This window comes from Ictidomys tridecemlineatus, chromosome 12, assembly GCF_052094955.1.
Source record: "Ictidomys tridecemlineatus isolate mIctTri1 chromosome 12, mIctTri1.hap1, whole genome shotgun sequence".
Lineage (NCBI taxonomy): Eukaryota > Metazoa > Chordata > Mammalia > Rodentia > Sciuridae > Ictidomys > Ictidomys tridecemlineatus.
In genome coordinates, this window is record NC_135488.1 from 96163659 (window position 1) to 96181054 (window position 17396).

General features: G+C 36.3%; 1 protein-coding gene across 4 annotated transcripts in view; it reads right to left on the reverse strand.

Moving 5' to 3' along the window:
* The window catches only part of Ttc27 (tetratricopeptide repeat domain 27), a 153811-nt gene extending 137095 nt beyond the window's left edge, over nt 1-16716 (reverse strand). Inside the window, exons 1-6 of one of the 4 annotated variants that reach the window (XM_078029404.1) lie at nt 16621-16711; nt 16406-16526; nt 14949-15126; nt 12125-12254; nt 6438-6578; nt 1637-1739 (exon numbers count right to left, since the gene is read on the reverse strand). In XM_078029404.1, the coding sequence (XP_077885530.1) occupies nt 1637-1739; nt 6438-6578; nt 12125-12254; nt 14949-15126; nt 16406-16505 (652 nt within the window). In that variant the 5' untranslated portion in view covers nt 16506-16526; nt 16621-16711. Of the gene's footprint in view, nt 1-1636; nt 1740-6437; nt 6579-12124; nt 12255-14948; nt 15127-16405 lie in introns of all 4 variants that reach the window. The other 3 variants (XM_078029405.1, XM_005322461.3, XM_040271561.2) reach the window with 3 other exon arrangements.
* Nucleotides 16717-17396: the final 680 nt, after the last annotated feature.

A 17396-nucleotide genomic window follows, 5' to 3' on the forward strand; every position in this document is an offset into this window, starting at 1 on the left:
CAAAACTACATTGATATTTCATTTTTCTCCAGTTGAAATGAATCAAGAATACCAATAACAGCTGGGCATGGTGGCATGCCTGTAATCCCAGCCACTCAGGAGGCTGAGGCAGAAGGATAAGAAGTTAGAGGCCAGCCTGATCAGCTTAACAAGACCCTATCTCAAAATAAAATATAAAGAGGTGAGATATAGCTCAGTGGTAAAGTGGATCCTGTGGTTCAATCTCCAGTACCAAAGGAAAAAAAAAAAAAAAAAAAGAGGAATGGGTTCAAGAGACAGGGAAACAATATTGATGAAAATTAACAATGAATATCAACATAAAACAACATCAATGAATTAATTATACTGGTTGAATAATATTTTCCTTATTTTCTATTTTTTGAATTATGTATAGATGTTCATTTTTATCTAAGATTAGTATATGTTAATGTATTTTTGTTCAAGAATAAAATAAAATTGGGGAAACAAGTTCAACCAATCATGTATAGCTCAGCAATGTTACCATACAAGCTGTAGTCCTCCCCCTGCTTCTGGGCTGCCTTGTTGCTAATGTGTTACTCCTGAAGAAAACAGATCCCAGAAAAAAGATCCCTTCCAGGAACTTCTTGCAATTATACATGTAAGTATGTGTGACATATACCTTCATGAATATGATCCCTCTGTCAAGTAAAAAATCACTACTTCTCCACAGAAAGTGATACTAACCACTACTCCCCCATCCTTTAAACAGAAATACTCACACAAATATCCATTCACTCTATACTCTTTCGATGGGAAAGGAGTAAGGGGTTTGGAATCAGAGAGAGCTAAAATCAAATCCCGTCCCTGTAACTCAGTAATTCTTTACAAAGTCCAAGTTAATTTATGTTCAAATACTCCTTTAATATGAGAGAATCTGTTCTTGTTTTTGACAACTTTTGCCAAGAAATATCATTCTAAAAGCCCAAGGGTGAAGGAACCCAAGATTCTCTTCTTTTTCAAAGTGCTTCCTTAGAGGGTATGAAAGGTATCTACAACTTTGATATTTGTTTGGTTTACAATCATGTAGTAAACTTTTCATTTGTTTTAGGCATTTTTCCATTTAACATTATATATTACCAAAAAAATAATAAGACAAAAATGTAAAACTGCCTTCACTATTATTCTCAGAAAATGTATTTTCTATCAAAACAAAAAAATTTAGCCTTGCTCCTTGTTCTCAATAGGATAACAAGATAAATAATTTCCTACTCTGGGTAATATAGTACAATTTACTCCAACTCAAGTTACTTAGGCTTTTAAAAAAATAAAGGAAGTTTACATTTGCTTTCAAAGAAACTTATTAAATTAAAATACAAAGGAAAACATTAAAATACCTTTAAGAAATCACAGTGACCTGAATAGAGCAAATCACCTTTCCAAGTAGATAATACAAATGGAAGTGACTTATCATTTTTAAATTTAAAAGATCAAAAGGAATTCTATATTATACCATCTAATAATTTGCAATATTTCATATCCAGAAAAAATACAGAAAAAGAAACAACTTCAAAAAAAACTCATTCTTACCTGTCAAAGAATAAACTAACAAGGAATGTCTTGCCAAGAAATTAGAATGGAGCTACATATCCATATCAAACAATAATCCACTACGTACCTTGATCAATACAGTTTTCAGCAAGAGCAAAAAGCTGAGGTGAACGCTCCTCAAGCAACTGCTGATGGATATTCACACATCTCAGAGTCCACCATGGCAAACTCTAGAAAAAAACAGGTAAGCTGAAATAAAAGAACACTTTTAGGGAGGGGGGACCTTTTACATAAATTGAGACTAATTTTTTAGAATTTCTTACATGCATGAAATTTATTCTTCAGTAAGTTTACCCACACTCTGCTAAGTTTTCAATACCAAAAAACACTTCTAGTTTTTCATTAAGAAAATACCTCATTTCCATTCTCTTAAAGGCTGAGGTTTTTTTTTTCCTACTCACTTGGGCTTCTTGATGCTATTTCATAATTACCATCTCCTGCTTTAAAATATGTCTGTTGTAGCCAGGTGTGGTGGCACATGCCCATAATCCCACCTACTCAGCAGTCTGAAGCAGGAAGATCACAAACTCAAGGCCAGCCTAACCAACTTAGCAAGATCCCGTCTCAAAATACAAAATAAAACGTGCTGGGGAATGTAGTTCAGTTGTAGAGCACTTGTCTAGCATGCCTGAGGCAGTGCCACAAAAAATTTAAACATTAAAATTAAGAAAAAAATGTCTGTTGTGAGCATCCTGCTCTGCTGTGGCACTCTGCCACCACAACAATAGACATTCCAACTGCAGGATGCCTCCTACAAGAACCCCCAGCAGATGCGATCATTCCATAACCTGAACTTCCAACACATCATTTGCCCTTCCCTTTACAAACACATTCCACTGTATTTATGCAAGTCATCCTTAGTTTCAATGCCATTCACTATCTATCCAACAAGATTAGAAATCAAGTCTTACTCACCTTTGCATCTTCCTTAAAGTAATGTATTTTGCACAGCCCTACAGTAAAAAAATACTATGGATTCAGATATTCACCAAAACTGGGAAGATCCCTTCCACACCCTTGTGAAACCTCTTCATGAATCCCTCTCCTGATCTCCTACCTCTCTGAACCTCAATGCTGGTCCTAGAAGTTGGCACCACATTGCACAGCACTGGTTTTTTAAGTGTATAACTTATATCTGAACCAGACTGCATTGTATACAGTGACTTGACTAATGCACAGAAAGAGCATATAGCAGATTTTTCTTATAGCTTCTTATGCTTGTTCTTACAAAATCAATTCATCTTTATTAAGGACTAGGAATGTAGCTCAGTGGTAGAGCACTTACCTAGCATGTACAAGACCCTATGTTCAATTCCTAGCACCAAAAAAAAAAAAAAAGAAAGAAAGAAAAAATAAATATATCCTTATTAGGAAAAAAAGAAGAGGAGCAAAAAACAATTAACAAAGCCAGTATAGAAATATACCTGCATTGCCTAATGCCATACTCTTTCCCTAGAAAAATCCATGAGAAAGTTTATTTTCTTCTAGACCTTCCTCTATGTGTGCATTGTCTATGTGTATATATATGTCGAGTTATAATAGGTTTGGGGGAGGATGTTGTTTTGTTTTTGTGGTAATAGGGATTGAACTCGGTGGTACTCTGCCACTGACCTAGATCCTCACTTAGCTAGACACAGGGTCTCATTAAGTTGCCCAGGCTGGCCTTGAGCTTTCAATCCTCTTGCTTCAGCCTACTGAGTAGCTGGTATTATAGGCATGAGCCACCATGCAGGGCCCAAAAGTATTTTTAAACTTGGAACTTAATTTCTTGACTAAAGGGGTTCCCTCCTAAATGGCTACCTGGCATAGTTGCATCAATGACAATGATGCAACCATAAATGAATTTTAACTCAATGATAAAATTCTTTCTAATTATTTATGCTGTTTCTTCAGCCCATTTAAGGAAAGGTGGAATTATCTAATACAAAGAGTTTCAAATCATTTTTAATTAAGCTCCCTAAGGTGTCGCTTCATTTTCCTTCTTTTTCCTATCACTAAGGCTAATGAAGTCGGTCTACATTTCAATTATCTGTCCTGTATCAGCTGTCAGCAACAAGTGAGTCATCTTTGGCAGCAAAGTCTTCCCTTTTTTAGCTATGGGAATTTAGATGCATGCATCCAAGTCAAAAAGATTGGCCTTTTAAGAAAATATATGACCTAAGATGCTAAACTCTTAAACATCAGATCTATAAACATTAACTCTTAACCCAAAATTATCATAAGGAGGAGGAAAGTGTAAAACAAATATAGAAAGCACAGCTGATTTTTCTACTAGAAAATATAATGACCCTTTTCTATTTGCCAAAAGTTGTTTAATAAAAAAAATCAGGCATTAATAAAAAAGAAAACCAGAAACTTTATTTCAAATAATTTCTCATAGTCCTGATTGAGAAGTCACACTAGTGAAGAAGCTCACAGATGGCCAGGGCAGTAGTGCACTCAAGAGGCACCCAACAAATGTGTGCAAACTCATTCTGTCTCATAAATAAGGAAATGGATATTCAGAAATTAACTAACATAAGGCCAGACATACTTGTAATCCCAGCTACTCAGGATGCTGAGGCAGGAGGATCACAAGTGCGAGACCACCCTAAACAATCAGCAAGACCTGTCTCAAAATAAAAAATAAAAGGGCCAGGGATGTAGCTCAGTAGTAGAGAGCCCTAGGTTCAATTCTCAGAACCTCAGGGAGAAAAAAATAATAATAATAACAGAAAGACAATGATTATATATAAACATATTTACTAATTCCTCTAAATTGTTGATGATATGCATATTATTTTTCAAATGATGCTTAACATATTGATGAAGAAAGTTTTTGACCAACAAAACTGTCTCATTCACCCATTAGTGACCATAGTTTCACTAGAAAGAAAATAATGCCACTTAGCAGCCTCACATCTTGGTGATGCAGTTTTTAGAGAAAAGTAATAGTCTATAAAACCATTTAACTCAGATCAACTCAGTGCAAATTATTTATTCAAGCTACTATCAATAAGAAATAAAAAAGGGGCTTCATAAGACATGTTGAAATCCATCTATTAAACACTTTTCTAGTACAATTGATTCCAAATCCTCTGGTTCTCACAAGAGTTGCTGATACATTTCTCATATATTTAAAACAAAGTCAGTGTCTGATCTTGATTGCTTGAGAAAGTAAGCGCCTACAGAGTACAGACCACATCTACATTTTTGCCTATAGAAATAGTGTTTCTGGTGTTTTTTGTTTGGAGACAGGGTCTCTCTATGTTGTCCAGTTAATTCTTGAACTCCTGGGCTCAAGCAATTCTCTTGCCTCAACCTCCCCAAGTAGCCAAGACAGAACACTTGCCACTGTAACCAGTTAAAATTTTAAAAATTATAACTTTTTTTTAAAATCTACATTTATAATTAAAAACATATAATAAATATATTTTTTAATTTAAAATATAAATAAATTTAAAATATAAATAAAATATCATGGTTGGGTTTTTTGGGGGTTTTTTGATACCAGGAATTGAACTCAGAGGTACTTAACCACGAGCCACATCAACACCCCTTTTTTGCATTTTATTTTGAGACAGGATCTTACTTATTTGCTTAGGGCCTCGCTGAGTTGCTGAGGCTGCTTTTGAATTTATGATTCTCCTGATTCAGCTTCCCAAACCGCTAGGATTACAGGTGTGTGCCACTGCACCTGGCTAAAATATCAAGTTTCTTTTTTGCATGTGTGTGGTGCTAGGGATTGAACTCAGGGCCTTATGCATGCAAGTATTCTACCAACTGAGCTATATCTCCAGCCCAATATCATGTTTCTTAAAAACTTTAGCCAACACTTACAAACTGGGACACTTCCCATAAAATTCAATACAGGGTTTGCATCAAACAAAGCTGCAATAATAAGTAAAGCAAGGGTTATCAAGTTATACCCTGTAGGCCAAATCCAATCCACTGCTTGTTTTTATACAGCTTAAGAACTGAAAATAGTTCATGCATCATTTTGAAATCATAAAGCCTAGCATGGTGGTGCATACCTGTAATCACATCAACTAAAGAGGATAAGGCAAGAGGATCTCAAGTTTGAGGCGACCCTGGGCAATTCAGAAAGACCCTATTTCAAAATAAAATAAAATAAAGGGCTGGGGTTATGGCTCAGTGATAGAGGACTTTTGGGTTCAATTCCTGGTTTCATCAAAAAAAAAAAAAAGAATAAAAAGAAAATATTTAAGAATATTTCACAACAAATTCAAAGTATATGAAATTTGAATTTCAATGTCCATGAATAAACCTTTATTGGAATACAGTTCTGCCCACCCATTTACATATTGTTGCTTGCTGCCTTCAAACTTCCATGCAGCAGAGCTGAGCAGTGGGACAGAGACTTCACACTATTTGTCAACCTCCAATAAGCCTCCAAAGACCTTTGTATCTCTCTTGTGGTTTTTGTCCCTCCTACTGCACATCAGCTTCCTGCATGTATGAGTGTTTCTCCTCACTAGTTTATATGTGACCTGAAGAAACCAAATAATAGATATTCAACAAATATTCTACCAAATCCAACCCAAAAAATGAAACCAGACAGGATGTGAGCCAAAAGGCAATAAAACCTGCTGCATTTTAGCTATTGTACATGATTCTTAGATAAAATTTATAAGACATATTAATGACATTTTTAAACCTATACTTAAGATTCTAAGAAAAAGCATTTATACACACAAGGCACAGAAATTCCTAAAGAGGCTCAATATAATCTCACTTTATGCTAATGAAAGTGACAAGGAGAAAAATGTTTGCATATTTTCATTATCTCATTATTATTTCAAAACTAAATACCTCGAAGATGTAGTCACACTTGGGTATAAATCTTACAGATTATTTTCTTGGCTTACCTGAATTGCTGCCAGTTTATGTCTAACATTCACCAGGATAATGCGTGCTATAAGGAGCAGTATAGGCTTTGAAGTGAGGCTGTACACTGATTCACCATCTAAAATGAGCAGGCTCAAAATAACTGTATCCAGTCCTTTGACCTGAAAAAAAGTTTGAAAGCTAAGGTAACATAATTTAACAACTTATTCATCTTTCCAGGTCTTACAATAACATGTAGATTTTCCAGTTAATTATACTTTGAAAAAAGGACATTAACCTATTACACAGCAATAGGCACCAGACAGAATTATAATACTACAAATATTCTTAGAGAGCTACAAACCCATTCTACCCTTACACATAATTGCCCTTCTGCTCAAACTTTAAAGGAATAGGGAATTCATCCAAAAGTTAAAAAAAAAAAAGTTTTGATTACCTGGGGGTGACATATGCCAGTAGACCCCGCTACTTAGGAGGCTGAGGCAGAAGAATCAAATGAACCCACAAGTTCAAGACCAACCAGGGCAATATAGCAACAATCCATTTCAAAAAACCTTTTTTAAATTAAATTAAAATGAGGAACCAGGAACTCAACAAAGTGCTAGCACTGAAGAAGCCATGATGACTACCTACAACAAAATATCATCTTCAATGGATTTATATTAAACATCTATGTTGTGCTTATGCTTCACTAGCTAGTGAACATCATTACCAATATTTCTCCACTCCACAAAGCCCATCAAACCAAACCATCAACAAGGGCTTACATATCAAATGCTGAGTAGGCATACAACCATAAACCAGAGTGAACAGATGGCTCCAAAAACAGGATGACTTTGAAAAATCCACTCTCTGCTGAATAAAGATCTTTTACAATGAACAAAGCACCTGTCTTCATAAAAGGTGACCACAGAATTTTAAAAGCTGCACCAAAACAGCAGGACTGCTTAATCATTATGAATGGGCTCTAATGTCACAAATAAGAGATAGTGTCCTGGGCTGGGGCTGTAGCTCAGCAGTGTGAGGCACTGAGTTCTATCCTCAGCACTACATAAAAATAAATGAAATAAAGGCATTCTGTTCACCTACAACTACAAAAAATAATAATAATAATAAATAAAAATAAAAGATAGTATCCTACCGAGCACGGTGGCACATGCCTGTAATCCCAGTGGCTTGAGAAACTGAGGAAGAAGGATCGCAAGTTCAAAGCCAGCCTCAGGGGGCTGGGGTTGTGGCTCAGAGGTGTAACGCTCACCTAGTATGCATGGGGCACTGGGTTCAATTCTCAACACCACATAAAAAGTAAAATAAAGATATCGTGTCGGGCTGGGGATGTGGCTCAAGCGGTAGTGCACTCGCCTGGCATGCGTGCGGCCCGGGTTCGATCCTCAGCACCACATACAAACAAAGATGTTGTGTCCGCCGAGAACTAAAAAATAAATATTAAAAATTCTCTCTCTCTCTCCTCTCTCACTCTCTCTTTAAAAATAAATAAATAAATAAATAAAAATAAAGATATCGTGTCCACCTATTACTAAAAAATAAATATTAAAAAAAATAGCCAGCCTTACAAACAGTGAGGTGCTAAGCAACTCCATAAGACCCTGTCTCTAAATAAAATACAAAATAGAGCAAGAGATATGGCTCAGTGGTTGAGTACCCCTGAGTTCAAACCCTGGTAACCCCTGGCAAAAAAAAAAAAAAGATACTGTCCTGTTTCTTACTGTGTTTTAAGTAAAATTTTTAACTGAAGCCTCAGTTTCATCAAGTATATAATAAAATAACTGAAACTACAATTTCAAAGAATCCTTATTAAAGATTAAAGTAGTTTAAGTAATATCAGTATCTAATTCAGTATTCAAAATTTGGAATAGTAAGTAAATACTGTACATCTTAAATATTGATTAATATTCAATAGGGAAGAAAGAAATAGCTATAGGTGAATCCTACATTCCATTTTCATCATCAGTGAGAATTGTAATAGGAGAATAAAGACAACATAAATAACCATACCAAATTGCAAATAAAGCTTACTAATGTCTAAAGATAGAAGGAATTAAAAAGGAAAAAAAGAAAAAAACTGCATTTTACAAGTGAGGAAATAGACTCAAAATAATTAAGCTGGGCTGGGCATAGTGGCGCAGGCCTGTAATTCCAGCCACTCAGGAGGCTGAGGCAGAAAGATTGCAAATTCAACACCACCCTCAGCAACTTAACAAAACCCTCTCTCAAAATAAAATAAAAAGGGTTGGGAATTTAGCTCAGTGGTAGAAGGCTTGCCTAGCATGGGTGAGGCCCAAGGTTCAACACCCAGAATCACAAAGAAAAAGAATCCTTATCTTACTTTGTGATGAGAAATATGTCTACCTATTCTAGTAGAAATTTTAGATCAGTGTATTCTAACTAAAATCCCTAAATGTAAATAAAAAATAAGCAAACTCTTTTTGTACTTATAGATGGACAGCATGCCTTTATTATATTTATTTATTTTTATGCAGTACTGAGGATCAAACCCAGTGCCTCACACATGCTAGGCAAGCACTCTGCCACTGAGCTCCAGCCCCAGGCCCAAATTAGCAATTTAACAGGGCAACAAATACAAATTATACAAGACAGTCATGATATCATTACCTCTGATACTCAAAGTCAGAGTCTGGTTATCAAACCCACTTCAATCCAAAACTCTCCAGAGATGGTAGGAACAAGTCAGACAAATGACAAATTCATGAGTGAATGAATGATTAAACAAAGTTTTCTTCCTACTGCTTCTCCTTTATCATCACAGAAAAGTCAAATGCTGTAGAAATCTTCTTATACCTGTGATATAACACTGACATTCCAACTGAATTCTAAATGTGCTCTGAGATTTGGGGAAATGGTTCATTTTAAAGAGGATTATTTATATTTTCAATAAAAACAGACAAAGCAAAAGTTAACAATTCCCTTAAGAATAATTCCTCAATCAAGAGAGCAGATGACATATAAAAATACATATTCATAAGAATAACAATGAAAAAAATTCAACATCTGGAAACCTGAGAAAAACTTAATATAAAACCAGATTACCATGAGATCAACCTTTATGTATAAGAGTTAACCTACTGCTTATACATGAATTTTCTGTACTATTCCTCTGGGGCTATTTAGCACCACTCGTCAGAAAACAGCCCTACAAATGCAAAGGTCATAAGTAGAGGCAGGGAAAATGAACTTTTCTTTAGCGATTATATTCCATGACCATAAAGTATATTTGCAGACATTTGTATATTGTAAGAACTAAGAAGATGAATCAGTATAGGAAAATGACAATTAGAAAAGAGTGATGTGCTACTCTTCACTTTTAAAACTTCAACTCCCTCTACCTTCCAGATAAACATCTTCAGGTCACTGGTGAAGACTATAATCAATATAAACTTTTCGGAAAAACCTAGCACTACCATGAAAAGGGCAACATGTGGACACTCTAAAAGGCAGAGAAATGCCATTTAGAGATATATATACCACAGCAGACATTACAGCAGAAATGTTTATGTCCCCCCAATATTCATGTTGAAATCCTCACCCCCAAGGTGATGGTACTAGGAGGTGGAGCCTTTGGTGATGACTAGATCATGAGGGATTGTGGACTGTCCAGATTCCGTAACTATGAGAAATGAGTTTCTATTGTTGATAAACTGCCCAGTTTATAGAATTGTGTTATAGCAGCCCAAACAGACTGTGACAGCAGAACTTCCAACTCAGTGCTAGAAAGAGTTTATGTGTTGAAATATTGATTCCCCTCAGCCATCAGCGTGGCAAAGGATAGCCTACGGGTCAATAAAAACAGTCTTTTCCACTGATAAGTGCATTATGTCAAACACTATCATTTTTTAAAGCATGCTACACTTTGAAAGTCTTGCAAATGATATCCTGAAGATATGCTCTTAATGGCATTATGATAATGGCAAAATATAGAAACCACTTATATGACAATCAGAGTATACATACAGAGTATACACACAGAGCCTAGCATGCGCAAGTCCCTGGGTTTAATCCCCAGTACCACAAAAAAAAAAAAATATATATATATATATATATAATAGTAGATATATAAATGGTGGTATATTCATACAATTGGAATACCATACAACAGAAGAACTGAATAACGTGTAATTTCATAGTATACCATTGACCAAGAAAAGCAAAAAATATATATATACGCTTTCATTTACATAAAGATCAAAACTGACAACACTAAACATGATTTCTAGGAATTCACACATAGGTGCTAAAACCATGAAGAAAGGCATGGAATGATGAATACAAAATTCCATGAGAATGGTTCATGAGAGCAGGTCAAGGGATGCTATCACAAAGCATAAACCGGGGACTTCTAAGGTTGTTATTTCCTAAACTTTTTGAAAGCAAAACACATGTGAAGAACAGCACAGGAGCTGTGGTGTGGCTCAATAGTAGAATGCTTGCCTAGCAAACGTAAGGCTCTAGGCTCAATCCCTAGCACTAAGAGAGTAAAAAACCATCAGACATAAATACTCAGCAAATATTTGTAACTATGACGATTAGGTAGACTTCAAACCTACATTATAAGGCCATAGAAACCAAAACTGTTTCATACACAATAAGAGAAGGAATGAGTTGTTCCATATATGTAAACCTCTAGATAATTGAAACATATCTCTTTAAGCACCATAATCATTGGGGTTGTTATATTTCCAATTCTGGATGAAAACCTTCATAAAGTGTAAAATTATAAGTTCTCTTCTTAGACATAGATACAAAAGACCCTTTAACTTTTCAGTAATGATTTAGAGTCATCACTATGAATTTCAATGATTCTATGGCAATAAAGACGGTGACTCACTAAGCTGAAGTAGACAGAGCTAACTAGTGTGGTTTTCAGACCTTGTGTGCTTTTGTACTTCTCTTTCCATTCTACCAAAAAATTATTAACACCTATTTCTAACTAGCTGCATTCCTCTACTTCTAATTCTGAGAAACCAGGTAATGGTAAACAGGTAAGTCCCTTTTGCTGCATGAGCTTTGAATGCTAAAGGGCCCTATTTTCAGGCTGAGCAACTGGCAATATGTTCAAGATCACTAAGGTGGCTGGATAAATTGAAGTTACCACACTTCTTTTATAGATCACCTCAGACTCACCAAGCCCTAGATGTGAATGCTCAAAAATCTCCTGAGGAGCTCAAATTGCAAGTTCTACTGATGACCTACCAATGAAGGTCAATATTCTTGTTAAAGATGGATAATAATTATAACCATAAAGTACCTATATGCCAGGAACTTTAAATGTTTATAATAGAAAGAAAACCACCCCTGGGAGCCATTTTTAGGGAGAGCAGCAAAGTTTGCCTACAATGAAATTAAACAGACTTCCAGATTTGCTGCTTTTCCAGAAAAGATCTTTCTGAAACTGTGATATTATAACCAAGTGATGGGTGTAGCTGTGTGTGCTCTAATAAAAGTGCAATTAATAAAGCTTGGTAAAATGAGGGTGTCTGAAGAGCAGTCTGAGACTAACAATGGATCTGGTAGAAATACTTGAAATCTGATCAATGAATAGAATTCTTAGCGGTTTTGCCCAAACCATAAAATTTCTTTCCTATCTAGTATTAGCTTCAGTTTAGAAAGACCTGCTTATAATGAATAAATAACACAACAATAACAAATATGACATTTTCAAGAAACCTACCTCACTGAACTGCTGTAACAAAGTAGATGGTAAAAAATCCTGAGGGTTCAAGTCCGTAGGAGGCCCCGTCCAGTTACTCTGAACAAAAAGCTGCAAACTGCTCACACCAAGGAGGAATATCAGCTGTTGCCTGCATGTAAGGATGATGAAAGAAAGAAAAAAAATGAACCACTATCACCATAAAAATCTCAAATGTGCTATTTCATTTCAGTGTTAAGAAAAAGATATCCAGTAACAATTGTTGAGACTACTCTAAAGTACTATTAAAAATCAATTCTGAAACAAAATAATTTACATCTGTAATTATAACTGTGGTTATAACCAACATTATAACCATGAGCCACATATGGTTCTTTTAAATTTAAATTGACTAAAATTAATTTAAAATACTGGTCTTAGCACTTTCCATATTTCCAGTGTTCAACAGCCAAATATAACCACTATATTCTTCTTTTGCTGTTTGATGTATGTACACCATTGTAGCAACTACCACATTGGACAGAGCAGATACAAAGCATTCCCAAAACCACAGAAAATTCTTCCAACAGTGCTGATATAGGTCCTACTCAAACACCTGTAACTTTTCCTTATATTCTATTTAATAGCTCTGACATTATCAGAAGATGTAAGAAAATTTGACTTTATACAAAAGAAAACTGGTCATAAAACATTTACTGATCCTGTACCAAATGCTAGAATGAAAAGACCTCAGGAAATCTGACTAAAATCTCTATTTTTTTATGCTGTTTTACTTTAAGATAGAAATAGATATTTTCTATAAAAGGAGAGATATAAAACATTTGGGGCCCTATATGTCACACACTTGTTTATTTTTTGTTGTTGGCGGGTTTTGGCCTAAAAGACATAATTTGTCAAACCCTATATTAAAACATTGAAATCCAGCAAGTAACAGCCAGGAAATACTGGAATTTCATTCTGAAGAGAAAGAAACAGCAGTCACCTTTTCCTTCCCACAGTCCCTAGGCCTATTTATTTATTTATTTATTGGTGGGAAGGATACCAGGAATTGAACTCAGGGGCACTCAACCACTGAACCACATGCCCAGCCCTATTTTGTATTTTATTTAGAGACAGGGTCTCTCTGAATTATTTAGCACCTCGCTTTTGTCTCAGCCTCTGAGCTACTGTGCCAGAGCGCCCAGCCTTAGGCCCTTTTCAAAAGGAAAATTCTTTAAGTGGAGAGGGAGAAAAAAAAAATCAAACTTACAAGCCTAGAAGAGCCCAGAATATAAAGCTCTGAAGGTGTTCAACTGACAACAGAATAAGGAATAACTGGCACTCAAGAAAAGAGCCTGCCTGTATGTAGAAGTTAGGAAACAGAAAAAAAAAAAAAAAAAAAAAAAAAACAGGTGTATAACAACATCTTAAAGCTGTAATACAACCATCCTAACTAAAAATGCTTAAGGTGAATTGAGAATATTTTAATTTTCCAATGCCTAAAAGTGAGTCAAATGAAGTGACGCTTGTCAAGCTAGAATTCTAATCTACCAGTGAATAATATGTGTGTGTGTGTGTGTGTGTGTGTGTGTGAGAGAGAGAGAGAGAGAGAGAGAGAGAGAGAGAGAGAGAGAGAGAGAGAGAGAGAGAGAGAGAGAGAGTGAGTTAATGGATAAAAGGCAAGCTGCTCCTATGGTATATATACATCAGAAAGCAAAATAAGAATCAAGATTGGATATTGCAGGAAATATAAACCATTGTGAAGCCTGAACAAAATGAAAAGGAATTATATTACACTGAAAAATAAACAAAAGGGGCTGGGGATGTGGCTCGGTATTGAGCTCGCCTGGCATGTGTGTGGCCCGGGTTCGATCCTCAGCACCACATACAAACAAAGATGTTGTGTCCGCCAAAAAACTAAAATAAATAAATATTTTTAAAAATTCTCTCTCTAAAAAAAAAAAAAAGAAAAAGAAACAAAAACCTAGAGTAACATTTGTGGGTGAACTACTTACAGATATGGGTTATGTCTTATATTTACAATCTCAACAACATAATACAGTAGTTTGTTTATTGGTTGAAGAACTAAATAAAGGCATTCCCTATATAAAAAAGTAAAATGAAACAGCATGCATTTTTCAACATAATTAAAATTTGATGTGGATGCCACAGATAGTTGAGAAAAGAAAAAGGCATATTAACAAATCTCTAACAGTAAAATACAGACTACTGAAAAGCTTAGGTTTCACAGTATGTAACTTGTGGACTACACTCAACCCTATAAAATTACATAAACTTTAATGGAAGAAAAATAAGCCTAAGATTTCATAATAAAAATATTTAAGTTTTCTGATCTCTTCAAAGATAGCAATCTAAAACATAATAAAAGTAGTTAGAAGTGTCACTCGGTAATCTAGAAATAACAATACTGTTAACCTGCTGAAAGGAGACAGGTCTAAGGTCTTCTTATTGTTCAAACATAACCATATGGAAGTTCGGTGGGTAGTGGGTTAGCAATTAACAACCCATTATGTGCAGGTCTCAAAAATTTACTACATCACTTTACTTTTTCATTCTACATGGTCTTCTGGACAAGAGAACTTATAAAGATAACTCAAGTCCAGGTTTCTCAACAACTGCTAAAATCAGTGCCCCACGATGTCAAAGTGTTATTATATTTATTCAAAATCTGTTTCTCCATGAAAATCTTAAATAAAATTCTACCTTTCTGGGGCTGGGGTTGTAGTTCAGCGGTAGAGCGCTTGCCTGGCATGTGCCATCCTCAACACTACATAAAAATAAATAAATAAACAAAATAAAGGTATTGTGTCTAACCAAAAATAAATATTTTAAAAAAAATTTCTACCTTTCTGTTTGGTCCAAATCTGCTGAGCAATCCAGAAATGTAACTATCTGCTTCTCCAGGTAGCTGTCAATCTTTTCTTCAGCCATCATAGTTGAATTTAAAATATTTTGAGTCACTGAATGTAAGAACATGGCCTCGAAGCTCCCTTCTAATAGTAATTGTAAGAAAGATCCACTCTCTGTAATATAAAAAATTAAACCACTAACCCAAAAGAACAATCTTTTTATACTATAAAGAGAACCTTATAGGAAAAGGCAATTTTACTATGAAAAAGGTATACATAAAGAATGCTTGCTGTACATTAATCACAAAGCACTGACCAAATATCTGTCATTCTTCAAACATCACCACTCCTAAATTTAGAGCTCACCTGTACTATAAGCAGCAAAAAAATAATATTCCTCATTAATAGGTATTACAAACCTCCTGCTTGGAAATTCACAGATTCCAAATGACAACAGAAGTTTTGTTAGCCAGGGTCCTAGGATTTTTCACACTCTGGCTCATTTATTCACCCACTATTCTCCCTCATGAAGTCACTCCAAACATACTGGTTCACTAATTGTTCTCCTGATATTCCTAGGCACATTTCTGCCTCAATGCTTTCGTATTTGTGATTTTTTCCTGCTGAACTTTTCTACACGTGCCAGTCATAAACTAAAAATCAGCTCGTCTGATGTCCCATGAAACTTTATTCTAGACCATATTTGACACCACTAGATATCCATTTCCTCCCTCCTGGGATTTCCTGTGTATGTACACACGTGCACGTGTGAAACACACACACACACACACACTTAAACACTATACGCCACTAGTAAATGTCCATTTTAACTCTCTACCTCCCTGGTAAATGTGCACTGTTTACAAAAATTACATCTTTACCGCCTTATTTCGGTTTTTCTACTTACTAGTTGTGTGACTTTGGATAAATAAAACATTTATATTCAGATGTCTTCATTTGCAAAATGGTATTAAGATAGTATCTACCTTACATGTCTATTACAGGGAATAAATAAATGAATAATGTTAAGAGCTTACAAAAGCAGCAGGCGGCTTTTGCCTTAAACCTATATCCCAGCGACTTGGTAGGCTGAAGCAGGAGGATCCTGTTAATAGGAGTCCAGCCTTCGCAATTTACTGAGACCCTGCCTTAAAATAAAAAATAAAGGGCTAAGGATGGAACTCGGTAGTACAGCGCCACTGGGTTATAGGCAGTAAAAGAAAAACGCAACGGAAGTTGCCACTGTTATCTTTCTGAGCCTGGGAGCTGAGCAGTTTGGGGTTCAGACGCACCTAACCCCAAGACCCGCTCACCACATCAAGGGCTCAAAAGCCCCAAAGCCTGGATCTTGGTGTGGGGTTGGAGAAGACAAGGAGGGATGAGAGCCAGAGCTGGCATCCCGCATCCTCACAGCTCCCATGCTGGCCTAAGACCCTGAAGGTGCGCCTCTCACCAGAGCCGAAGACCCCCTCCTGCTTCCATTGCTGCCGCTCAGCCTCGGTGGGGAAGCCCCTCAGAACTGCCACCTCCGGGGTCCGTATCAGCCCGGACATCGCTGTAGCCAAAATGCGTTCCTATGAGGATCACACAGCAGTGAACGAATAATGAAAGAAAACGGATCCAAAATCTCCGAAATCAAGTAGTGACAATTATCATAACGACACCCACAGAGCTATAACTCCATGTGTGGATATTGACCTAAGGAGGCGGCCATGACAGCAGCGCAGAGCACCCTGGGAAAAACACACGTGCTCTCTGACCCAGTTTCCGCATAGGAAACCAACCAGAGTCTGGGTACTGAGCATGCCCGGTGGGATGTTCCGCCCCGAGGCGTGGGGGCGGGGATGAGCTCTGTCACGCCCCTAAGTGGGTGGGGTTGGTGTGGGGTGGGAGGGGTGTTTATTGGATTCCCACTACTGGCAAAAAATACAAGTAAAACAGCAACTCACAACGGAGATCTTGGCCAACAGTGATTTCATAGGCCAGGCAAGAGCTATGCTTCTAAATGCTTTTGCATGAGAACTCTCTTGACTACCTGATGCCACTTTACCATTGAACTACGTCCCTAGCCCCAGCCCTTTTATTTTTTTTAATATTTATTTTTTAGTTATAAGTGTACACAAGATTTTTATGTGGTGCTCAAGATCCAACTCAGTGCCTCAAGCATGCCAGGAGAGCACTCTACCACTGAGCCAAAACTCCAGCTCCAACGCTTTTATTTTTATTTTTTTTAAGAGAGAGAGAGAGAGAGAGAATTTGTTAATATTAATTTTTTAGTTTTTGGCGGACACAACATCTTTGTTTGTATATGGTGCTGAGGATCGAAGCCAGGCCGCACACATGCCAGGTTAGCGCACTACCTTTTGAGCCACATCCCCAGCCCTATTTTTATTTTTGGATACTGTCTTGCTAATTTGCTGAGGGTCTCACTAAATTGGTTAAGC